The sequence below is a fragment of the Populus alba genome, chromosome 5, assembly GCF_005239225.2.
Source record: "Populus alba chromosome 5, ASM523922v2, whole genome shotgun sequence".
In the NCBI taxonomy this organism is placed as follows: Eukaryota; Viridiplantae; Streptophyta; class Magnoliopsida; order Malpighiales; family Salicaceae; genus Populus; species Populus alba.
In genome coordinates, this window is record NC_133288.1 from 20667161 (window position 1) to 20693719 (window position 26559).

The 26559-nt window shown below is 35.1% G+C and overlaps 2 protein-coding genes across 2 annotated transcripts; one reads left to right on the plus strand and one right to left on the minus strand.

Annotated features, from left to right (window-relative positions):
* The first annotated feature begins 5291 nt into the window (after nucleotides 1–5291).
* Nucleotides 5292–7718, plus strand: LOC118062206 (transcription factor bHLH3). The gene is made up of 2 exons (XM_035075930.2): nucleotides 5292–5609; nucleotides 5870–7718. The coding sequence occupies exon 2, from the start codon at nucleotides 5958–5960 to the stop codon at nucleotides 7470–7472; it is 1515 nt and encodes a 504-aa protein (XP_034931821.1). The 5' UTR covers nucleotides 5292–5609; nucleotides 5870–5957; the 3' UTR covers nucleotides 7473–7718.
* A 9177-nt stretch (nucleotides 7719–16895) lies between these two features.
* Nucleotides 16896–19930, minus strand: LOC118062204 (F-box/kelch-repeat protein OR23). Its single transcript, XM_035075928.2, has 2 exons — nucleotides 19634–19930; nucleotides 16896–17348 (listed from the first exon to the last, which is right to left on the minus strand). The coding sequence occupies exons 1-2, from the start codon at nucleotides 19810–19812 to the stop codon at nucleotides 17057–17059; spliced, it is 471 nt and encodes a 156-aa protein (XP_034931819.1). The 5' UTR covers nucleotides 19813–19930; the 3' UTR covers nucleotides 16896–17056.
* Between the last annotated feature and the right edge of the window lie 6629 nt (nucleotides 19931–26559).

Below are 26559 nucleotides of genomic sequence, written 5' to 3' on the forward strand. Positions count from 1 at the left end.
TCTCCTGATTATCATTTTTTGCGTACCTTTGGGTGTCTCTGTTTTCCTTTTCTGCGTCTATATAATAATCATAAATTGGATTTTCGTTCCTCTCCATGTGTGTTTTTTGGATATAGTTCCTCGCATCTTGGTTATCGATGTCTTGACATTGCATCTCACCGTATTTATATTTCCCGTCATGTCCGCTTCCATGAACATGTGTTTCCATTTGATAATTCTGAACAGATTGCAAAGGTCTCCACCACAACCCCCACCCCATCGTTTACTGTCACCCTCCCAAATTTGCTACACCACACACCGCTACCCGCTTTCACTAGCCACCCAAACAGCCCACAACACTATGCTTTACCACTCCAAACAGCCACCCGACCACAGCCTCCACCCATCCCTTGGCCATCATCCCATGCTTGTTTATCTAACCCTTATGATGCAGGTTTAGATCATCAATTGGTCGCCTCTCCTCATGGTCTTTGGGCACTTTCTAGTCCCTCCTCTGCTTCGCCCTCCCTGGCCAGCACTCCTGCAGCTTTAGTCTCTACCTCCAGCCCCTCCTCTGCTGACAGTCCTGTGTTTGAGGTTGCTTCTTTATCATCCTCTCCCGCTGGTCTGCAACTTATGGTTGATTTGTCTTCTTATCAGCTACCACAGGTCTCCTCGCTACAACCGTCTTCCCCTGCGTCTCCACCAGCACACAACAGACATCCTATGACTCTTAGACCGCGGTAGCTGAAGACAGCTAATCTGGTTGCTTCCACTACCGCTACTTCTACCTCCACACGGGTACTGTATTCTCCCTCTTCTAAACCTTTTGCATTCTCTGATGTTGACCGGTATGCAGTTTGGCATAATGCTATGTGTGATGAGATCGCCGCTTTACGCGAAAATCGCATTTGGTCTTTGGTTCCATTTCATCCTTTGATGAACGTTGTTGGTAGTAGATGAGTATATCGGATCAAACGTCGTGTTGATGGTAGTATTGAGCGCTATAAAGCGCGCCTTGTTGCTAGAGGTTTTACCCAGCAAGAAGGTATTGATTATTCTGAAACCTTCAGTCCAGTTATTAAGCAGGCCACTGTCCGATTGATTTTCTCTATTGCGGTTTCGCGAAATTGGAAGATTCATCAGCTTGATATTTATAATGCCTTCCTCAATGGTGTTCTTACTGAAGAGGTCTACATGAAACAGCCTCCAGGTTTCGTTGACTCTTCTCTTCCATCTCATGTGTGCAGATTGCACAAATCATTGTATGGTTTGAAACAGGCACCGAGAGCATGGTACACTCGTCTAAGTGATTTTTTTCTCTCCATTGGTTTCCGAGCTTCCAAGGTTGACACCTCCCTGTTTATCTTATCTGATGGTATTAATATCTTTTATCTGCTGGTAGTATTAATGATCACAAGTCTACGGGCGACTATCTTGTCTTTTTTGGTCAGACGCCGATTTCTTGGAAATCCGGCAAGCAACGCACTGTTGCTCACTCCTCTACTGAGGCTGAGTATAAAGCCCTTACTGATGGTACCGCTGAAGTCATTTGGCTTCAATACTTGTTAACAGGTTTGCAGGTTCCCTCAGTCTCCGCCCCTACCATTTGGTGTGATAATCTTGGTGCTACCTATCTCTCAGCAAATCCTATCTTCCATGCTCGTACTAAGCATGTTGAAGTGGATTATCACTTTGTTCGTGTCCGTGTTGCCAAGAAAGAAATTCAGATTCGTTTTATTCCCTCTCGAGATCAACTTGCTGATGTCTTCACTAAACCGCTTCTTGTTGCATCCTTTACTGCTTTTCGATTCAAGCTTCGGGTTGATCCCTCACCCTCAGCTTGAGGGGGCATATTATAGAATAGGATTCTAATATAGGATGTTGTAATCATTACAATTACTCATGTATCTATCAGAATAGGATTCTAATATAGGATGTTATAATCATTACAGTTACTGCAGTCTTCTACTGCCTCTATATAAATAGGAAGGTTGGCTAAGGCACAACCCAACACATTCCATTATTCTCAACTCAATGGAATCTTCACTATATATTTATGAAATATTGTGTTGGTATTTTTTAATTTTTTGAAAGTGATTTGACATGTTAAAAATACTGATAATTTTTTTTTTAGGTTTCTTATTCCCTTGCTATTTTCAACAGAAATTACCGATGAAAGTTTTTTTACAATTTTCATCATAAATAGTGATGCAATATTTTTCATCAACCAATTTCAATGCCTTTTTTTTTAACTTTCTCGTGTGGGAGAGAGAGACGCTTTTTCTTGCATTATATCATGTTTCCAGATACTATGTAGTTTATTATTTTCTTCTATGTATCTCCTGGTTAATTAGCCATCCTCATGCTTTGGAAGTGAACGCATTTATATCCTACACGCCACCTAATATGCGGGGGGGAAAAGTCTTGCCGCAAATGTACATAATTGGTGAGCCTAAAGTAAGTCCATTACGTTGATTACTTGGATTGTGCCTTGATTAATTAAAATTAAACTTATATAGTAACTTTATGGTTAGAGTGAAAGCTAGCGTTCATATCATGAACACACTACTTATTGTCTGATAAATTGTATGCTTTTTAATTATAATCTCACACAAGCGCTAGTTAATATATATTATCCTAGCATGGATATATATGGTAGTGTTCTGTGGAAAAAGTTTTAGTTTGGATAAATAAATTCAAAGTGAAAAGAAATCAATATCACGCCATAGCCCAAGCTATAACTTTTGCAGGTCCATTCTTTCTTCTTTCTTCTTTTTTTCTTTTTTCTTTTCTCTCTTGTGTGTGTGTGTGTAAGCTTTAGGGTCTTTGATATACTTAACGCACCATTCCACTGGAGAACATATATACCAGTGCCTTGAAGTGGCAGAAGATTAAGATTGATGCCCCGGGATAAACAATTCTCATTCAAATCCAGAAAAGCAATATTAAGCTTGAAAGTATGCCAGAAAGGTCACTGTATATGCATAAAATCTCATAGCGGAAGCACCACTATTGTAAAGTCTTGTGAGAGCACGTCTTTCTTCCATCGATTATTATAATTTTAATGGAGGATTTTTAATATATATACCCATCTCACAGCTAGCTAGCTAGGTAAGTCTTTTTCAAAGTAAGTTTTTTTTTTTTTATAGTATTTTATCTAACACCTTATATTATTAAGTTTATGTTGTTGGGATTGAAATGATTTTTTAATATAATATTAAAATTTTAATAATCAAATAGAATCAATTTTTATCTATATTTATTGAATAAAACTTAAATATAAAGTAATATGAATCTGACCTTACTATCCCTGTTAATTTTTTATTTATTATCCATGGGAATATTTGACAGACTTCTCCTTTTGTTGTGAGGGAAGACGCCAAACTTATTGCTCATGAATTTCTACGAACAAGACAATAAATAAAAAAATCGAGCCATTTGTGATGAAATGGATTTATATATGTTGTTTAGTTTCCAAGATCCGCCGGTGAAAAAAGGTGGATGTACGAAAAGGCAGCCCTTCTTTCTGCAAAAGCAATAATATATATTGGAGCTTGATGGATGCAATATATATGGATTTTTTTTTAATGGGAAGATCTCTTTATACACGCATCGAGCTGGGAGATCCTTGGAAATGTGAAAGATTGCTATGATTAAACTCTGTTATGCCTTTTTTATATTATAGTAAAACATACTCATCATTGATTATAAATCTTCGTGGCGGCTGCAAAACAGCAGCCAACTGAATCTTCATATATATTTTTTTTATATAGTAAATAAAAATGCATCAAAGAGACGGCTCTTGTTGTCATGACACATCAATAAGAAGCTTTCCTTTCTTGTATTTTATAGATAATCACAAGATATGTAAGGCCAAATTAATTGTGTTGCTCGCATTCTATGGTAAGTAACCAAAGTTGAATGTTGCTATGAGCAAAAAAAACTAAAAAAAAAATTGTAAATTAAAATATAAAAAAATAGCTGAAAAAAATCAAATTGCAAAAAAAACCGATTAGAATTTAAAAAAACCAACCAGTTCGGTTCGATTTTTTTTATTTGACTTGATTTTTTGTTTTGGACTCGGTTTTTTTTGAATTGGCTCGGTTTATATTAAAATATTGTTTTTTCTTTAAATTAAGATTTTTTTTTATTTTTATATGATTTTAATATATTAATATCAAAAAATAATTTTTAAAAAATTAAAAAAAATATTATTTTATATATTTTTAAATAAAAAATATTTTAATAAACAATTATAATCCAAAAGCCTCTAAAAAAATCGGGTCTAGGGCTTGGAGAGTCGAATCTTGAATTCTTGAGAAGTACCGTTACCCCAGGTTCAATTTAACATAAGCGTAACAAACGTTATATGAGCCAACTAACCAAGCCATGGAAGCCCAGCCCATAAAACAGGTACAATATCAACTAAAAAGGCCTAGGCCTGTATGTCTAAGCAAGAACCCAGCTAAGCATCAGATACAAATCTTCGGAAATAAATAAATAAAAAGCAAGCAGTGTGCAACCAGCACAGCAGCCCCGAATGGTGGCGCTCTCATTCCGACACCACCCGCTGCCGGCTCATGACAAATTCATAACTGTACCACCAAATCCATCCTCTACTCCGTTACTTTCCGGTTGCAAAGGGGGTCTTCAAACATTCAATTTAAGTCCTGTTTATAGAAAATATTTTTTTTTAAAAAAAGTAATTTTCATGTAAAATAAATTTTAAAAAAATTAATTATTTTTTATGTTTAAAATATTATAGAAAACGAGTTCTAAAATATTTTTTAATATTTAATTATTTGAGTCAAGTTTTTATTTTTTTTTTTTTAATTATTTTTTTTTCAGTTCATTTTTTATTGTTTGCTTTGATTGTGATTGAGCTATAAATTTATTTTATTTTTTTTATATATCAGATCATCTCATTTTCATATATTTTTTTTAATATTAAATAAAATCATTAAGATATTTAATAATATTTAAATGATATTTTTTATAATAGTGCAAATTAATTATTCATTGGTTTTTTATTATAATTATTTTTTCAATTATATTATTAAATTAATTAAGATTATAAAACTCATTCGAAACAATGTTACTAAAAACATTACAATGGCTTTGAGCATACAAAATATTTATAAATATAATCATCCCGGCCCTTGTGTTTTTTGCCCTAATGACCCTGTATGGTTTCTTTTAAGGGGTTGACAAATATGAGTAACAGATGCCGGACGACTAAAACGGGACGGAGCTTATCTGGGTTTCTTTGAACATACTCCATTACGGCATTACCTCACGGCTCTGGGCTCTTATAACTGCCCTTTTGCTCTTTTCTTTGAAAAAAAACCAGTGGCTCCGCTAGCAGGAGGATTAGCGATTAACCCTAACAACGTGCCTCGCATGTGGCAGAACGTCAAAAAGCAAAAGTGACCCACGCGTAACTTGAGCACACCACAACCTTATTAGTTATTACAGCCACTGAAATAACGAATAAAAAAAGAAGGAAAAGACGACCCTATCAGCAGATCTAATCTTGAATCCGAAACACCGTGAAAATCTTCAGACAGGTGAAACTGAGGAATCTTTGGAAGCTGAAAATTCTCGAAAAGACAAGCCCACATACATAGGTGAGTTCCCTACTCTACGTTTAGACAAGTATTTGTAGACTGTCTGTAACCAGACAACTTGTTGTGTTGTAGAAATAGGGTCAAGATCTTATCTTCCTAGTAAGCTTTTTTTTTTAGTTTTTGTAAACAGACATTTTGCTTTATGTGAAACTTGTTGTTCTGTTGAGTTTGTGTGATCTTTAAAGTCTGCTGAGAATCCAAGCCTTGTATTTTACTTATTTATTTATTTTTACTTTTAAACTGGGGGATTTATGGATTAGGAGTGGTTTGAATATCGGAATGGGAGCAGGATTTGTGTAGGATACAAGTTTTTGAGAAGCTTGAGGTTGGTTTGAGAGTGAGACAAACATGGGCGAGAAATCTTGGGTGAATGGAGAAAAGGGTATGGTGGAATCAGTGTTGGGTGTTGAGGCCTGTGAATTCTTGATAACGTCGGCTTCCAAAAAATTATTGAATGATTTGGTTTCGCCACCTGTTAGTTTGGGTGTGCAGCAGGGTCTTGTCCAGCTTGTCGAAGGTTTCAATTGGAATTATGCGATTTTCTGGCATGCATCTGGCTTGAAAACTGGTGGGTCTATATTGGTCTGGGGTGATGGAATTTGCCGGGACCCGAAGGGCCAGGGGATTGGAGATGGAAGCTCTAGTGGGGATGGCCAATCGGAGGGAGCTGAGAAGAGAAAAGAGGTGAAGAAGCGTGTGCTTCAAAAACTGCATATGTGCTTTAATGGATCAGACGACGATAATTTTGCAGTCAGTTTGGATGAGGTTTCAGATGTGGAGATGTTTTACTTAACCTCAATGTATTTTACATTTCGGTGTGATTCAACATATGGCCCCGGAGAGGCATACCAGTCTGGTAGATCAATTTGGGCGTTGGGCATGCCTGGCTGTTTAGGTCATTATCAATTGAGATCAGTTTTAGCAAGATCAGCTGGGTTCCAAACAGTAGTGTTTTTGCCTGTTAAATCTGGAGTTCTGGAGCTTGGTTCAGTCAAATCAATTCCTGAACAGCATGATTTTGTGGAGAAGGCAAGAAGCATCTTTGGGGCTTCTAATACTGCACAGGCAAAGGCAGCTCCAAAAATTTTTGGCCGTGAACTGAGTTTGGGTAGCTCAAAATCACGATCAATTAGCATTAACTTTTCCCCCAAGGTTGAAGATGAACTGATTTTCACCTCAGAACCTTATGCAATGCAACCAATGAGTACGGATCAAGATTATGGAAGTACTTTTAGTGGGCACCCTAGTGATAAGAGTGAAGCAAAACTGTTTCCGCATGTGAACCAAACCATTGTGGGTTTCAATGCTGAAACATTGGTGGGTGGTTTGGAGCAGCCGAAGGATGACTTGTCTCCTCCGGGTGATGAGAGGAAACCAAGGAAGAGAGGAAGAAAGCCTGCCAATGGAAGAGAAGAGCCACTGAATCATGTGGAAGCAGAGCGACAGAGGAGGGAAAAGCTCAATCAGAGATTTTATGCATTAAGAGCTGTTGTTCCCAATATCTCTAAAATGGACAAGGCCTCTCTGCTTGGAGATGCCATTACCTTTATCACTGATCTCCAGAAGAAGATTAGGGTTTTAGAAACTGAAAGGGGGGTGGTAAACAATAATCAAAAGCAGTTGCCAGTGCCAGAGATTGATTTTCAGCCTAGACAGGATGACGCAGTTGTGAGGGCAAGCTGCCCTATGGAGTCTCACCCCGTTTCTACCTTCATAGAAACATTCAGAGAACATCAAATCACTGCTCAAGACTGCAACGTGTCCGTGGAGGGTGATAAGATTGTTCACACTTTCTCTATCCGGACGCAAGGTGGTGCTGCTGATCAGTTGAAGGAGAAGCTAGAGGCTGCACTTTCTAAATGATCTATCTGTATGTTTTTATTTATACCATCAGACATAGTCCTCGAAAATTAGAGTTTGTACCGATGAATTAGCTCCTATAGTTAAGTTCGAAGATAGAGCTACCAGTCACTGTTCACTCTGTAGCAAGTCTAGGGGGAAACTTTGAAAATATCCCTCAGGTAAGCTCCAGCTGGGAATTTGGACATGATTAAAGCGAAACAGTCTGTGCTATCCCATTACGTTGGTCCGACCATTTTCTTTTTTCAATGTGATTCTCCTTTGCATCTTGAGGACTTCAAAGTATCGGACCTTACTTTCAGAACATTGCTTGAAATGGTGGAAACAAATGATGCTGTGCTGTGCAACGAAGACGGACCCGAGGCATCAAAAATTGAATGGAAACTGATATTGCCTGAGATGAAAATGTGTTTACATAACTGCATCAAGATTGAAGTGCATTTCATTGAATCTGATTAGATTGTTGAACTGAGGAAGAATATATTTGATTTTATTTCAGTATGCCAATAAGAGCAGAAGAGGCTCTTATATATATAGCCTATACAGAGACTAATTAGGAAAAGCTCATTACACTAAATAATCATGGACAATCTACAATCAAGTAAGGCTAATCAGGAAACTAAATATTCTATGATTCCTATTATGTGATTTCCATATTTATTCTTCACGTTAACATAGATAAGGAATTGGTTACAGTAATTATCATCTTACTCCCTCTTTCTCTTCGAAGAACAACACGATAACCCTTGTTTTTCTGGTTAAAAAAGCCGAAGAGATGGTGGCGTCGACAGGGGACCCTCACCAGCGATTTGCGTGTCCTGCACGTGTATGTAACAAAACATGTTGGCCTATGAAATCTTTCTTTTGCTTCGCGGCTATATTTTCAGAGTGTTATTTAAAAAAAAAAAAATCATAATCTTTAAATCCTAGGCTATTTTAGTCAACTTTCTAGTCATCGAAATTATAACCTATCAATCCTTGTTGTTTTCTTTTTATCTATACTATTTAAATAACTTCATGCGTCAATTAAATGATCTATTAAACTATATGATATTTCTATTTACTTAGGGGAAAAAAACCCATGTAATTTTAAATTTCTTTTTTGCTTTTACTTGTATTATAAAAAATCCATCTATGGATGAAAGAATTCATAGTTTTAATGAAAAAAAACCTCAAGCAACATCCATTTAATAATTAATTAAGAGCAGCATTAAAAAGAAATCCAAATATTCAAACCCACTGTTTGCAGTCGTGTAGATTCTGGTTCACCGATTTGAATTCAATTTTACAACTTATGGTTCTCCAATTTGGAATTCAATGATAAAGAAAACCTCGAACCTTTTGAGCGAGTCGTGCCTTTTTCCCACGCCAAAGTAAGGCTTGCATTTAGCTTAACTATAATGCTGCAAATTAAATTAATTTATAATCTTATTATGATTTTGAATTCCTTGAATATTGTTGGCCTTTGATAACGAAATTTTTTTTGGGGGGATCAACTTATAGAACAGAAACTCTTCCTCGGTTTGCATGACAGTAAATCTGGGGTCTAAGCTAACGGATGTTGATCAATTCTAACACTTTTCAACCTTCAAACCCATGGCTAGGTCAAACGCAGAACTATTTAACGGGCAAACTTATAGCAAATTAATTGGGGCTCTCTGTTTATATATATATGAGACCATTAATTCTCATTGCTGCACCAAATCAAGAGCTGATTTCCCTCCATCTCAAGAAGATACCGCATTCAGGTGAATAGAGGAGGGAAAAGAGAAAAGCTTCAAGAACAACGTTCTGGTAATTTTGTAAGAGATGGGGTTCTGTCACAGGGAAAGCACGTTCATCATTTTTTTCATTTTATCGATTCTTTCAGCTTCTCTTCAACCTGGTGCAACGAGGCCATTAGGATACCAATTGCTAAAGCAAGAGGGGTTGCTGTTGCAGTCCCTCCCAAGAGGTCCAGTGACGCCATCAGGTCCCAATCCATGCACTTACATACCTAAAGGAGCCCCCGGGTCTTGCAAATTGAAAGGGATGAATATAGCTGGGAGTGTTGCACGTTCACCTCCTGCATTTTCCAAACATGCCGTGGATTCTTCCATTTCTAAGAACATCCGTGAACATGTTCAAGTTTCTTAACGTTTTCTTTCTTTTAATCGCCAGAAATGGAGATGATGAGGCTTAATGATCAATCCTTATAGCCTCCTTATCCCTTGATTATATGTTTTTTTTATTATTATTTGTTTGGAGCAACCATTTCAAGTTAAGTTCGGCTGTGATGTAAAAATAATGTATAACTGATGATGTTACACAAGAAAACAAAGGAATTAATTTGACTATTTTAAAAAAAACTTGAATAAATATCAATTTTCTTTAATTATGAGGCTTTCTCTAATTATATTTTATTTTTGGATCATTCCATTATTACGTGTTTCTCGACACTATTTATCTTTTTACTAAAAATATTTCATAGAATAAAAATTCTCTCTTCTTTTTGCTGGCTATACGAGTAAACATGGATTAAATATATGATCTTATATCAAACCATAATCAACAGAACTTCCGTAAACAAGCTAGAAAAAATTGATCAAAACGAACAATCCAATGTGATAAGAACAGACATGTTTCTCCGTCCAAGCAGTGGAAGCTTTTCCCATTCTTATATCCCACCCGTCCCCTTCCCTCTCAGGATTCAAATGAACATGGAATCTCAAGTCTAATATATATACGTGGGGCATCTGTCATATCTTCAGTGAGACTGAAACTATATACTCGATGCTAAAAGTTTTAGGGTGCTCCTTCGCTGTTTATAAGATATGAACAGTGAAGGAGGCGGTTTTTTTTTTTGCATGCATTTCGCACTTTTTTCTTTCATTTTCATCTTTTATTTATCAAATTTATCATTTAATATTTACTTATTTTTAATTATTCTTCATAAATTATTTAATTTTTTTTATAAGGTTATCAAAATTTCAAATAAACATCGTGATATTTGGTTTGTGCTCTATTTTACAAATATTTATTTTTATTATTATATAATTAAGTAAAAATTAATTAAAAAATAAATAATATTTTTAAACCAAATGGAGTTCATCATATGAATCGTGAATTTGATGGGTTAAATCGTGAAATTTGAGTCGACTGAATATGTCATACTCAAATCAAAGAATTTGGTTTGAATATTTTTTTAATGTTTAACCATATTTTTACTAGACAAGTCGACTAGATCATGTAAAAGAACTCCCATACGATTTTAATTTTAAATTTAGACTAGAAAAAAAAGTAGAACAAGGAGTTTTCAGGTTAACATATTAGTTACGGTTTAATAACAGTACCAAATAATTACCCACTACATGAATATATATTTTTTGCTAATTTTTTTTAATGCAACCGTATAAACTATTCTAATTATGTATAAATTATGTAAATTTTGTAGGGTGGCACCCTCCATCCTTATGGAGGTATGGGCGGGTTACTCTCAATTCCAATGCACCTGCATGACTTGATTTTTCGTTTCCAGTTGACAATGGATTACGCGGGCCTTTGACTCTTGACTGCAGAACCGAACTGTTCAAAAGGAAAGGAAAGGCTTGGGTTTGCTTGCGTACGAGGCAATCCTAATGTTCACACGTCACATGCATACGCAAATCTATCTGTGCTTCAGCACTAGGAAATTCACACAAGCCACGAGAAAAAAACCATCAGTTCGCAGGTCTTTCGAGATGAACATTGAATGCCCTCAAGGGTCGAGACTTTTTCAGCAGAAAATTCGTTAGGATGCAAGAGCCAGTGAGCCTGCCCCAAAACCAAAAACTATTAGACCATCTTTACCTTTACAGAAGCTCAACAACACTGTTGCTTTTATACATTCTACATATTTATGTTAAAAAAAACGCTGTATTTGCATAGAATTTATTGGTGCTGTGCGGCATTTCATCAATCTGTACATTGGCTAAACACCATATGCTATGAGTAAAGTACGAGGTTCAGGAACTCAGGTAACACATCTATTACAGATATCGGGTAGCTGTAACTATGATAATCACAAAATGTAATTGTCTAAAGCTGGATGGTGCACATTATTGCAGTCTTGAAATCCAACGGGTAATAGAATGGTGGTTTTGTAACAAGTGATCTCCATGTCTTCATAAATGGTGGTTCCATTTCATCCTTCGATGAACGTTGTTGGCAGTAGATGGATATATCGGATCAAACGTCGTGTTGATGGTAGTATTGAAAGCTATAAAGCGCGCCTTGTTGCTAGAGGTTTTACCCAGCAGGAATGTATTGATTATTCTGAAACCTTCAGTCCAGTTATTAAGCAGGTCACTGTCCGATTGGTTTTCTCTATTGCGGTTTCGCGAAATTGGAAGATTCATCAGCTTGATATTCATAATACCTTCCTCAATGGTGTTCTTACTGAAGAGGTCTGCATGAAACAGCCTCTAGGTTTCGTTGACTCTTCTCTTCCATCTCATGTGTGCAGATTGCACAAATTATTGTATGGTTTGAAACAGGCACCGAGAGCATGGTACACTCGTCTAAGTGATTTTTTGCTCTCCATCGGTTTCCGAGCTTCCAAGGGTGACACCTCCCTGTTTATCTTATCTGATGGTACTAATATCTTTTATCTCCTGGTGTATGTTGATGATATTCTGCTCACGGGTAGCAACTTTGCTATGCTCCATCACCTTATACAGTTACTCAACTCTGAGTTCAAGCTTCGTGACTTAGGTGTTGTTCACTACTTTCTGGGTATTGAAGTTCAGTCTACCAGTATGGGTTTAATGCTGCGTCAACATAAATATATTCGTGACATCCTCACCCGAGCTGGTATGACTTCCTGCAAACCAGTTGATACTCCAGTCTCCCCTTCGAAAGTCATTTTATTATCGGATCATTCATTCTTTGATCCTACACGATTTCGTCAAATCGTGGGTGCTCTTTAATATCTTACCTTCACCCGTCCAGATATATGCTTTGCTGTTAACAAAGTCTGTCAGTTTATGCATGCTCCTACAGATTCTCATTGGGCTGCTGTCAAACGTATTTTACGCTATCTTAAAAGTACGGCATCTTATTGTTTCCATATCACTCGAGGCTCCTCTTTTGCTCTACATGGCTTTACAGATGCAGATTGGGCTGGTAGTATTGATGATCGCAAATCTACGGGCGGCTATCTTGTCTTTTTTAGTCAGACGTCGATTTCTTGGAAATCCAGCAAGCAACGCACTGTTGCTCGCTCCTCTACTGAGGCTGAGTATAAAGCCCTTGCTGATGGTACCGCCGAAGTCATTTGGCTTCAATACTTGTAACAGATTTGCAGGTTCCCTCAGTCTCTGCCCCTACCATTTGGTGTGATAATCTTGGTGCTATCTATCTCTCAGCAAATCCTATCTTCCATGCTCGTACTAAGCATGTTGAAGTGGATTATCACTTTGTCCGTGACCGTGTTGCCAAGAAAGAAATTCAGATTCGTTTTATTCCCTCTCGAGATCAACTTGCCGATGTCTTCACTAAATCGCTTCTTGTTGCATCCTTTAATGCTTTTCGATTCAAGCTTCAGGTTCATCCCCCACCCTCAGCTTGAGGGGGTATATTATAGAATAGGATTCTAATATAAGATGTTGTAATCATTACAGTTACTCATGTATCTATCAGAATAGGATTCTAATATAGGATGTTGTAATCATTACAGTTACTGCAGTGTTCTACTGCCTCTATATAAATAGGAAGGTTGGCTAAGACACAACCCAACACATTCCACTATTCTCAACTCTTGTTAGTGGCCACATTTAACACAAGATTGCATACTTTATTGCAAAATTAGACAGAAGCCCTCAAATGATCTACCGTTACAGACACATAAAAATAGCAACCCATATTTATTCATTAACATTTCGTTTTCACCAGAACTTATCAAAAACAAAGCTGCCTTACTACTAAGTCGATCATATGAACAAGGTAATCTCAACCTATCAAGGACTTCAAATAACCATTCCACTACCATTAACATAACAATTAAACCAAATTTCAATGACACGGTAATAAAAGAGAGTTGATCAGAATGAAGGATCTATACCCTTCAATAAACATGGTCACATCACATTTAAAAACACCTGAAAATAGATGTTGTAGCTGTGTTAATCATTCCATTATACATTCTTACTAGCCTTGACAAGATGAATTAGTATAGAATTAACAAGTGAATTCCAAAACTCCCAAGATAGAAAGTTACTATTTATTTGATCATTAAGACTCATACACAAATATGTATAAGAAAAACAAATATATAGATGTGTGTGTACACAATAGTCCATGTACATGTGCAAAAGCAACCGTCCCCAAAGCTACAGACAAATTCCTCTACACTTGTTGCATCTGCAATTACTTGGCAAAATTCAAACTTACCAGAAAATAAAGGTATGCTAATACTAGCATAGCTTACAGGGATCATGCCCTAAACATCAATTATAAGTTTTTATCCATTTTTTTTTTGTTTTTTGTCAATGCTGCGCAAGTTTGAATCCTTTTCCAAGTGTGAATTTCAAAGTTTCCGTTGATGGATTGGGGCTCAGGTCGCAATTGTCTGGATCAACAAAAACTGTGCTCACATCTTCTGACGTATATATTTTCAGAGTATTATTTTAAAAAAAAGAATAAACCATAATATTTAAATCCTAGGCTATTTTAGTCAACTTTCTAGTCATCGAAATTATAATGTATCAATCCTTGTTGTTTTCTTCTTATCTATACTATTTAAATAACTTCATGCATCAATTAAATGATCTATTAAACTATATGATAATTCTATTTACTTAGGGGGAAAAAACCCATGTACGTAATTTTAAATTTCTTTTTTGCTTTTACTTGTATTATAAAAAAATCCATCTACGGATGAAAGAATTCATAGTTTTAATGAAAAAAAACCTCATGCAACATCCATTTAATAATTAATTAAGAGCAGCATTAAAAAGAACTCAAAATATTCAAAACCACTGTTTGCGCGCAGTCGTGTAGATTCTGGTTCACCGATTTAAATTCAATTTTACATGAACAGAAACTTTTCCTCGGTTTGCATGACAGTAAATCTGGGGTCTAAGCTAACGGATGTTGATCAATTCTAACACTATTTTCAACCTTCAAACCCATGGCTAGGTCAAACTCAGAAGTATTTAACGGGCAAACTTATAGCAAAGGTTGGGGCTCTCTGTTTATATATTTATGAGAACATTAATTCTCATTGCCGCACCAAATCAAGAGCTGATTTCCCTCCATCTCAAGAAGATACCGCATTCAGGTGAATAGAGGAGGGAAAAGAGAAAAGCTTCAAGAACAACGTTCTGGTAATTTTGTAAGAGATGGGGTTCTGTCACAGGGAAAGCACGTTCATCATTTTTTTCATTTTATCGATTCTTTCAGCTTCTCTTCAACCTGGTGCAACGAGGCCATTAGGATACCAATTGCTAAAGCAAGAGGGGTTGCTGTTGCAGTCCCTCCCAAAAGGTCCAGTGACGCCATCAGGTCCCAATCCATGCACTTACATACCTAAAGGAGCCCCCGGGTCTTGCAAATTGAAAGGGATGAATATAGCTGGGAGTGTTGCACGTTCACCTCCTGCATTTTCCAAACATGCCGTGGATTCTTCCATTTCTAAGAACATCCGTGAACATGTTCAAGTTTCTTAACGTTTTCTTTCTTTTAATCGCCAGAAATGGAGATGATGAGGCTTAATGGTCAATCCTTATAGCCTCCTTATCCCTTGATTATATGTTTTTTTTTATTATTATTTGTTTGGAGCAACCATTTCAAGTTAAGTTCGGCTGTGATGTAAAAATAATGTATAACTGATGATGTTACACAAGAAAACAAAGGAATTAATTTGACTATTTTTAAAAAAACTTGAATAAATATCAATTTTCTTTAATTATGAGGCTTTCTCTAATTATATTTTATTTTTGGATCATTCCATTATACGTGTTTCCCGACACTATTTATCTTCTTACTAAAAATATTTCATAGAATAAAAATTATCTCTTCTTTTTGCTGGCTATACGAGTAACGTGGATTAAATATATGATCTTATATCAAACCATAATCAACAGAACTTCTGTAAACAAGCTAGAAAAAATTGATCAAACCGAACAATCCAATGTGATAGAACAGACATGTTTCTCCGTCCAAGCAGTGGAAGCTTTTCCCATTCTTATATCCCACACCCGTCCCCTTCCCTCTCAGGATTCAAATGAACATGGAATCTCAAGTCTAATATATATACGTTGGGCATCTGTCATATCTTCAGTGAGACTAAAACAATATACTTGATGATAAAATTAAGTTTTAGGGTGCTCCTTCGCTGTTTATATGATATGAACAGTGAAGGTGGTTTTTTTCCCCGCATGCATTTAGCACTTTTTTTTTTCATTTTCATCTTTTATTTATCAAATTTATCATTTAATATTTACTTATTTTTAATTATTCTTCATAAATTATTTTAATTTATTTTCTATAAGGTTATCGCAATCTCAAATAAACATCGCGATATTTGATTTGTGGTCGATTTTACTAGCGTTCATTTTTATTATTATATAATTAAATAAAAAATTATTTTAAATCCAATGAAATTCATCATACGAATCGTGAATTTGATAGTTTAAACTATGAAATTTGAGTCGATTGAATATATCATACTCAAATCAAAGAATTTGGTTTGAATATTTTTTTTTAAAATCTAACTATATTTTTTACTAGTCAGGTCGACTAGATCATGTAAAAATAACTTTTATACGATTTAATTTTAAATCTAGACTAGAAAAAAAGTAAAACCGGGAGTTTTCATGTTAACATATTATGTAAGATTTAATAACATTACCAAATAATTACCTATTACATGAATATATATTTTTTGCTAATTTTTTTTTAATGCAACCTTATAAACTATTCTAATTACGTATAAATTATGTAAATTTTGTAGGGTGGCACCCTCCATCCTTATGGAGGTATGGGCTCTCAATGCCAATGCACCTGCATGACTTGATTTTTCGTTTCCAGTTGATAATGGATTACGCGGGCTTTTGACTCTTGACTGCAGAACCGAACTGTTCAAAAGGAAAGGAAAGGCTTGGGTTTGCTTGCGTACGAGGCAATCCTAATGTTCACACGTCACATGCATATGCAAATCTATCTGTGCTTCAGCACTAGGAAATTCACACAAGCCACGAGAAAAAAACCATCAGTTCGCAGGTCTTTCGAAATGAACATTGAATGCCCTCAAGGGTCGAGACTTTTTCAGCAGAAAATTCGTTAGGATGCAAGAGCCAGTGAGCCTGCCCCAAAACCAAAAACTATTAGACCATCTTTACCTTTACAGAAGCTCAACAACACTGTTGCTTTTATACATTCTACATATTTATGTTAAAAAAAACGCTGTATTTGCATAGAATTTATTGGTGCTGTGCGGCATTTCATCAATCTGTACATTGGCTAAACACCATATGCTATGAGTAAAGTACAAGGTTCAGGAACTCAGGTAACACATCTATTACAGATATCGGGTAGCTGTAACTATGATAATCACAACATGTAATTGTCTAAAGCTGGATGCTGCACATTATTGCAGTCTTGAAATCCAACGGGTAATAGAATGGTGGTTCTGTAACAACTGATCTCCATGTCTTCATCTTAGGATGATAGATTTGAGCTAAAAGTGTTCCTCCCCTCTTCTGCTGTCGTGACCTTCGAGTTTCCATCAAATCACCTCCTTGCACTGGAGTCATTACATGTAGCTCACCGTCCAACACAACAAAACCGAATGAGGAGTTGTAAGGAGCTTTTCGAGGTACACTGGACTCTTTCTGCCAAGAGTTTGAAGCCATGTCATATCTGCAATACGAGGAACACATGAATTAGTTAGCATCACCGACTCCTAGGGAACATCCAAAATAAATAAATAAATCATTTTGTAACCCATGCCATAAATGCATGCACTACCAGTCTTTTCGCTTGTTAGTGGCCACATTTAACACAGGATTGCATACTTTATTGCAAAATTAGACAGAAGCCCTCAAATGATCTACCGTTACAGACACATAAAAATAGCAACCCATATTTATTCATTAGCATTTCGTTTTCACCAGAACTTATCAAAAACAAAGCTGCCTTACTACTAAGTCGATCATATAAACAAGGTAATCTCAACCTATCAAGGACTTCAAATAACCATTCCACTACCATTAACATAACAATCAAACCAAATTTCAATGACACAGTAATAGAAGAGAGTTGATCAGAATGAAGGATCTATACCCTTCAATAAACATGGTCACATCACATTTGAAAACACCTGAAAATAGATGCTGCAGTTGTTCTAATCATTCCATTATACATTCTTACTAGCCTTGACAAGATGAATTAGTATAGAATTAACAAGTGAATTCCAAAACTCCCAAGATAGAAAGTTACTATTTATTTGATCATTAAGACATATACACAAATATGTCTAAGAAACAAATATATAGATGTGTGTGTACACAATAGTCCATGTACATGTGCAAAAGCAACCGTCCCCAATGCTGAGAAAAAGAGAGAAATAGCTTCTAAGCTTCACCACATTTTGTAACTTAAGAGAGGGTGAAGGTACAGTGGAAACACTAGCTGGATCATTAAATGGTGAGTGGAGTGAGCACAGATCAACATTTATAGCCTAATGCAACACATATCAACCTGAATCATCTCCTATATGAAAGATAGAACTACCTTAAAAGGAAGATGCTAATAAACACTTCAACTAACATCCTACACATAATATTTTACATTTCAAATAATTCAATGCAAATGAATTTCAATTAAAATTCTGACACCAGAACATACATTTCTCTCACATTGCCAAAGGGACACGGCAAGTTTATTGTTTTTCTTGGGAAAGAAAAGAAGGAATATGCCATTACATGTTTCATTTGAATAATGCATAAGGCTGTCTCATTAACAGAGGGGAGGGGCACTCTGATATATCTAAGGGTACTTGGAAATTGGAAGCAATGGTTTTCAAATTTGTTTTGCTGAGACTACTTTGAATTGCAAGGCTGCTTCAGCAGGACTGTATTTTAGCACGGGTAATGGTCTTAACAGCAGTTTTAAATTTTTAAGAAAATTCTACCAAAAACTAATGCTTGCTACTTAAAAAACACACAATAAAAGAACCTAAGAAGACTAGAATACCTGTGATAGACTGCCATTTACAGAACCATATGTATTAGTCTCTGCATTACCTAGCTAAGCATCCCCACATTAATCAGCGACCAAGACTTATTATAATCAGATAATATTAATCCCAACTGCAATTGCTAATAACGCACTCCAATATATATATATAACCTACTCTTGTTAGCATGCAATGTGTCAATAATTCATGAAGATTCTTGATTGATCCTAATTAGTATTCATTCTTGTTTTGTGCAATCTGTAATGGAATACGAGGGTTATTGAGTTTGTAGAATTTTTTAAAATATCTCTTGAAAATTAAAGTAACTGAAATGCACAAGATAGAATACAATGACATTGGAGGATACAAACACTAGAAAAACACATAACACGTCTATAGTATGTTATTGATTATGCTGGCATATTTGGCAATCTAATAACCACGTGCAAAATTTATAAGGTTTAGTCCACCAGAACCCTGTGGCCAGCTGGCCTCAGAGACACGATACATGGAAATCTAGAAGTATCCCATGCACATGTTGCAACGACAGAGTCCAAATTCTACGTACAAGCAATGAAAGGGCTTTTCCAGCTGGTTCACAAGTTTGGAAAACCGTTTTCCCTTTACTAATAAGGGTTTCCAATGGATCTATGTTGCCGCAATAGTTTTACATGTCTACTTAAACAATCTACTTACTTAAAACAATCTACTTGTTTAAACATGCCTTCTTTAGTTCATTAAATGGAGTGAAGTGTTGCTGCTTCTGTATAGCCAAAACAGCTAAATTACTAATAGAAATGCATCTAACAGCAACGTCAAGTATAGCATAAACCCTAACTAGAAATGCAAGTGACTTAGCTAATTACTTCAACTCAACAGTTAGCAACTCTCACTTCGAAGACAGAATAAACACTAACAATACAAATATCTTCACCACAATGACAGGAAAAACATTATAATGACTCACCTGAAAATCTCATCCCCATCAAGCATGAAGACAACAGGGCGACCCTGATTCACTCCCAAGCCCTCAGCTTCAGCCTCCTCCTCAACAACAACAATCTTCCCGAGCCTCCCTCTCCCCGCAACACCCCACATATCCCCAACTTCCCTCCATTTCCCACATCCATTCTTCTCCAGATCCATCACAACGGCATCCTTGTAATACTCATCTACAGGAAAAATCCCCGAAATCGTCCTCGACTCTCCATACCCTCCCACTACCCAAAACTCCTTTTCCTCCCGATTCCCACTCAAAAACCCCGCACACGCCGTGCCCTTGTGTTATCTTCGGCAACCCGTCTATGTGCCACCCACAGTCATCTTTCCCAACATCATACCTCTTCCACCGGAAAGATTATCCTACTCCCCGCGCGCACCAAACCACGTAATGCCTCGACCCTCCTCCAGCCACAAATTATTTGGTCCCAAATCAGGAAGCGCCACACAAGCAAAAATGAATCCACGCGGGGAAATCATCGGACACAGTTTCTCCCACAGCGAAATCAACAAAATTAAACCGAAAAAAAACAGACGATGTTGGAGAAGGAGCGCTCGATGGGGTAAGACGCGGGTGTCGAAGAGGGGGACCCACCCCGACGGACATAGAGATTAGGGCCCATCGAAACCGAAGTGAAATTACAGAGCCGTAAAACCGTGCAGGGTTACACGGGCATGGGTGGGACGTGGACGCCAAAGAGAGGTTTTGCGGATCGAATAGGCTAAGGCAAAGAGCCATGATTGGAATCCTGCGGGGAAGATTATTTAAAGAGGGTGGTTGGAGTGGCGGGAGATGGTGGCGGAGGTAAAAAATAGGGCTTATTGGTATGAGGAGAGAAGAGAGTGTTGCCATGATTTGCAAGTGGGTTTCGATGCCGATCTGAATGGTGCGAGTACGGGCATCATTGACAGGAATTTGTGCAAGCGATGTCGCTTTGGAATACCTGGATTAGGGTTTTGGGTTTTCATTAATTTGAAGCATTGATGACGATGAAGCAGATGGAGGCCATTTTCTCTTTCTTCTTTCTTTTTCAAATATTAATAAAAATAAATGATATAAATAAAACTCTATTCTTGCAGGATCTGGAGATGATAAAGCTGAGGCAGTGTGTTTGGAAATCCGCGATGGAGGAAAAGAAGGGGGGTTGTGTGGGATGTGGTTTATGGTGGCTGCTTGCCTGCAAGCACGAAGTGGCAGCAGTCTATAAGCATGTTGTTGTTGATCAAGGAGCATTTACTAATTAATCCGCAATGAAAACTTTTGTAGGAAAGTGCCAGCGGTGATTTGCCTTTTTTCTGGATTTGACCTTCTGTGTTTCTTGACACGTGGAATCCAGCGTTCGGTTTTTGGTGCTTGCTGTGGAGAGAGGAGATAATAGATTAACAGATTGTTTTTGGATTTGGGTTTTGTGTTTTTTCCTTATCTCGTTTTATTTGAAAAAAATAAATAAATCTAATTTTTTTATATTTATTTTTATATTTTAAAAACAAGTTATGATCATAAAAAATATATATTATTTCATCACAAACTAAATAAACATAAATATTAAGTGTATTTCTAGTCCTTTAGTTGTTCTTATATTTGAAAAAAAAATATATTAAATTGATATTTTTATATGTTTTATATTACTTTAATATATTCATATTTATATAAGAATATAAAAAATTATTTTAATATATTATTAAATTTAAACAATATTGGCACTGCGGTTATAATATACATATTTGTCTAGTACATTTTAAAAAAAAAATAAATTGTATAACCAATGCAAGAATTCATCCGTATGTTATTTGTTTTAAAACATTATTTTTAATAATTTTATAATATAGTAGTTTCATTTTACCCTAAAACATTTTATAAGATTTCCATGATTAAAAAGAAAAATAACACAAATCCATTACTGTTGTTAATTTTTGAATATCTTTCTAACATGCATCCCTAATAGAGCCACATATTAAATTTAAAATAATCTGAATGATGTTAATTTATATAGACAGGATATTAAATTATGAAATAGGATCTATATTCAACTATTGAAAATAAATCAAATTTAATAATATAAATGAAACCTATTCAAATTATATCCTATTAACAGATTCCCGTCGTGCCAATATGCTAGAAACCCATAAATATATGTTAAAAATAAGTTTTTATTGATGTTAAAAAAAAATGTTTTTTTATTTAATAACTTAAAGATTTGAATTTTAATATAGAAATTGTTTCCTGTTAAGATAATTATTTTTTAAATATAATTTTTATTCAAGACAATATCATTAATAATATATTTTTTAATTTTTTAAAAAAATCTTATTTTTTAATATATCAATGTATCAAAATAGAATTATTATAAAAACATCTAAAACATATTAATTCTTCAAAATATATATTTTAAAACATAAAACTTAAAAATAAAATTAATTTTCAGCCGCAACTAAAAGCAGAAGATCCCGAAGTGAAGTCTAGCTGTATGTTAGTTGGTTTTTTTTTATCAGCAAGGTTTCCACGTGGGCCAATGACATGTTGACAATCTAAATTTTGCTCAACTCTGGACATTAGCCTGGGCTGGGTGTACTTCCAGCCCCCCGCCCAGGCGGAGTCTCTAAGAAATAAATAAAAGTGAGAGGTTGACCTGCTGTAATTAAATCAAAGCCCAAGCTTAATTTACAATCGCTGATCTAGAAAAATCCATTAACTCTTTTTAAAGAAACATTTTTATCAAACACGCATGTACTTTTGAATATTTTAGTAGGTTAAACTTTTTGTCCGAGCTATAACTCGAAGTTCTTATTCCGGAGAGTCCGGTTTAACTACTATGTCCCCAACCAGTATTCAGAGAACAACATAAAGAAAATCTAGTACAAAATTCCAGTTGGCAAAATACTCAACTCTCTTCTCTGGCTTGGGATTACACCGGGCTCCCCTGATAGCTTTGGCTTGACGCCTGAGGAATGGATTTTTTGTATCTTATATTGGATGGATAAATTTTGGTTTAAAACTATATTAAATAGTTTATTTTATTTTTTATAATATATTTATAATATCAGAAACTAAAATATATTTTAAAAATACTAAAAATATATTAATTTCAATAATAAAAAAATATTTTTTCACCACTTTTGTAGAATATAAAATAGGAATATATCTATATAATATATAGTTATATGCGTACGTAATCGTAATCTTCTTCCTTTTTATGTTGATCTGGTTATTACCATGACCATTGCTGCTTCCTTTTACAGTTTAATTTGACATTGCAAACATGATTAGTTGTGGGCTTTAAAGTTATTTATTTGGTTTAAGAATATATTAAAATAATACTATTTTTTATTTTTAAAAATTATTTTGATATCAAAAATTTAATTTTTTAATAAAAATAATTAAAATTTTAAAAACACGCTATTGAAGATAGATGCAGAGCCATTTATAATATTTTGACTTGACCGCAGGCTTGGCAGTGAAACATTCTGTGTCCTGCGCGCGCTGTAAATCCACTTGTTAATGTTGGAAAAATGGCGGAGAAGGAATGTTATACTTGAAAATAATACTTAGTAGAGAGCTGCCAGCTCAAGCTAGTACAAAGTTTTGTTATTATTATTATTTTTTTTTTATATATGATGCAGTCATAAAAAGAAAAAGAAAACTGCTATTTAAGGAATATTGAGAAATAACTCTTTATATTGAGAAACCTAGAGACCCAGTAGTTTCAAGGTCTAGGAAAAACAGAAAGATAAACTCTATTTGAGGATATTTTAAAATACAAAAATACTATTTAATACTCACTCTATAATTTGTAATTTATAAGAATTTTCCTTGAATTTGGCAACTATAATATATTTATTATTATATAGTATATATTATATATATAATATATATATTATCAATTTTAATGGTGATTTTTTTTATTTTATATATTTATATTTTATTGAGCCAAATTTCAACAAGAATCTTCTTTTATACTTGCTGATCAAGATCAAAAAAAAAACCATTACTTAAGCTTTCTGTAACATAAAATGATGATGGCTCATGAACATCTTTCCTATTTGATGATGAAATTATATATAAAAATGCCTTTGGCTATGTTTGAACATGTAAAGAGCAACAAACCTTGTCTTCTTTTCCTTCAGCACACATCAACATAGCTAGCTGGAGTTTACTCAGAAAAACCTTCCTCCAATTCTTTTTCTTTAATTTGGATCACGTTGCAAGCCTGCTAATTATAATTGATGAAAACAATTTTTGTGGCATTGAGCAACAAAGATGTGTGAACGGTAATTTCTAGTTTATTGTGTAGTCTTTCAAGTCCTCGTCTTGTTTTGTAAAAACTTCTGATATTTCTTGATTATATTTATTATATTTAGTTTTGTAAAATCATTCTTGCCCAAAAAGCCAATTTTTCTTTTTTCTTTCTTTAGAAGTACTCACTGATGTAGTACTAAGGAAAAAAAAGAAGTGCTAGAGATTTATATATGCTTTGCAGAAGCGAAGGATGTTTCTTGTGATGTATATTATTCTCTGCTTACATTTCCCAGCCACGTGTTGCATTCATTTAATAGTCAACATGGTATTCTACTCAAATAAATAATACAGAATTCATTAAAACTCGGTTCTAAGTATTATAACAACTTGCATTATATTCTCATTATATTCCTCATTTTCTTTGAAGGTGGCTGGCTGAAGCAGAGCCTTGATTCTTGACACATTCCCCTTCAATCGCAGAGCCTTGAAGGAGCCAAGCATAAGATGGAACAGTGACGCCGAAATAAAAGAATGGACAGACCTTTAGTTAGTATATCAGCAAACTGATCTACAGAGAATATGCTTTGAAGCCATAGAATCTGGAAACATGGCGAGTATACTTGAGCAAATTGAGCTTCAAATTGCTAATGTTAAGAGGAATCTTTTAGCAGGAAAGAAATACTTGAAAAGGTTGAGAAATGGTTGACTGCATGTGAAGAGGAGAGTTGGCTTGAGGAATATAACATGGATGACAATCGATACAATGCTGGGAGAGATACTCATCTGACTCTCAAGCGTGCTGAGAAAGCTCGCAATTTGGTTAATAAAATGCCAGGTATGGTGGAGGCTTTGGCTTCCAAAACCATGACATGGGAAAGCGAGAGAGGCACTGAATTCTTATATGATGGTATCCACCTTCTTTCTATGCTTGAAGAGTACACCATATTACGCCAGGAGAAAAAGGAAGAAAGACGGAGGCAGCGAGATCAGAAGGAACATTTTTAGAGTGCAAGAGATAGAAAAGAAGAGAATCAAGGATTGAGAAGGAAGAATCTTGCAGGAAGTTGAAGATTTGAAGAAGAACTTTTCAGTTTGACAATATATCAAATAGATGATAGGCAGATTGATTATATGAAAGAATTGGTTTAATAAGGCTATAAATAATGCCAAAACAGAGATTAGCAAGATATTAGAAGCTTGAAGTTGAGAAGTAGTCACCATTTTTTTTTTTAGAGTTCAAGAGATAGAGAGGAAGAGAATCACATATTTGAGAAGAGAGTTGAAGAAGAATTTCTTTCAGTTTGACAATATATCAAACAGATGATAGGCAGATTGATTATTATGAAAGAATTGGTTTTAATAAGGAAGATAATAAATGCCAGAAACACAAGATTAGCAAGATATTAGAAGAGAGAAATGATTAACAATCTTAAGCTCTGTACATGATAAGCTAGTAAGAATTGTTACAGAGATAACAAGAAGGAACAGAATTAGAGAAAAGATGCTGCAATGCAGAGGGAAGAAGAAAATGTTTCGTGTATTATTCTCTGCTTACATTCCCAGCACTGTTACATTCATTTTATATTAACAGAAGGTGAGAAGCTTGGTTACGTATTCTACTCAACAGTAACAGAATTCATTAATCGTCTAACTGTATTAACAAACTTGCTAACCATTATATTCTCTATTTTCTTTGACAGGTGGCTGGCTGAAGCAGAGCCTTTGATATCTTGACATCACTAACTTCCAAGTTTGGCTCTTTATTCATAGCCTTTCTCTATGCTTCTTCGTTTACAGCCTTTTTAAAACATTGTGGTTCACAAGTTAAAAAAGCAACATTACATGAATTATAAATATCACTTAATGACCAATACCTTGTTAGAGGTAAGTTTGGATTTGAATCATCATCGTGAAAATAGATCTTCGATGAGCTACCTTCAATTTAAGAAGTTGAGTTAGCCTCCATTCTGAGAAGTTATTTTGGAAACACAAAGCTAACTTGAAGCTTTAAGAAATTCAAATGTTGCAAGTACTTAATTGGTATTTTATTCTCATTCTCGTACTACTATATGATAAAAAATAACATCTCTTGAAAGTAACAATTGATTCTTTTAAAGATTGAAAAGTCAAAAGTCTATAAACTTATCATTGTAACCAATAAAAAATGTGTTTCTCCCCTTTCTTCACAAACTTGTCTTTTTCTTAGGAGGAAACAAGATTATAGGCAATGTAGCTAAAAACTTTTAGCTAGCTGACTTCTGGTTTATGGTTATGTCAAGCTTCAAATGAAGTTTGATTTTGAGCTACTTTTATTGGAAAACATTGAGGAAATAGGCTTTTGTATTGATAACTTCAGCCAAAAATTATTAGAAAGCATTTACCTTTAAGTATACTATATGCCATCTCTTTTTATGTGTGATTCTTTTTTTCTACCACGCCATTTGCTAAGGAGTGTGCCTAATTATTAGTTGTCTTTGAATTCTGTTCTCTTTACAATAATAAAGAAAAAAAGAAATTTTATAAATCTAAAAATTATAGATTCAAGTAATCTACTTTCAATGATCATGAATCTTAATCCAAAACTCTAATTTAGGATGAAATGTTAAATCAAATAATTCATGGCATATTATAACTAGATACTAAATTCCAACCATAAC

Coding starts and splice junctions, on each gene's coding strand:
- LOC118062206 (XM_035075930.2), top strand. CDS start 5,958: ATGGGCGAGAAATCTTGGGTGAATGGAGAAAAGGGTATGGTGGAATCA.
- LOC118062204 (XM_035075928.2), bottom strand. CDS start 19,812: ATGGATCTGGAGAAGAATGGATGTGGGAAATGGAGGGAAGTTGGGGAT. Junction 17,349..19,633: donor GATGGGGATGAGATTTTCAG/GTGAGTCATTAT, acceptor CTCGTATTGCAG/ATATGACATGGCTTCAAACT.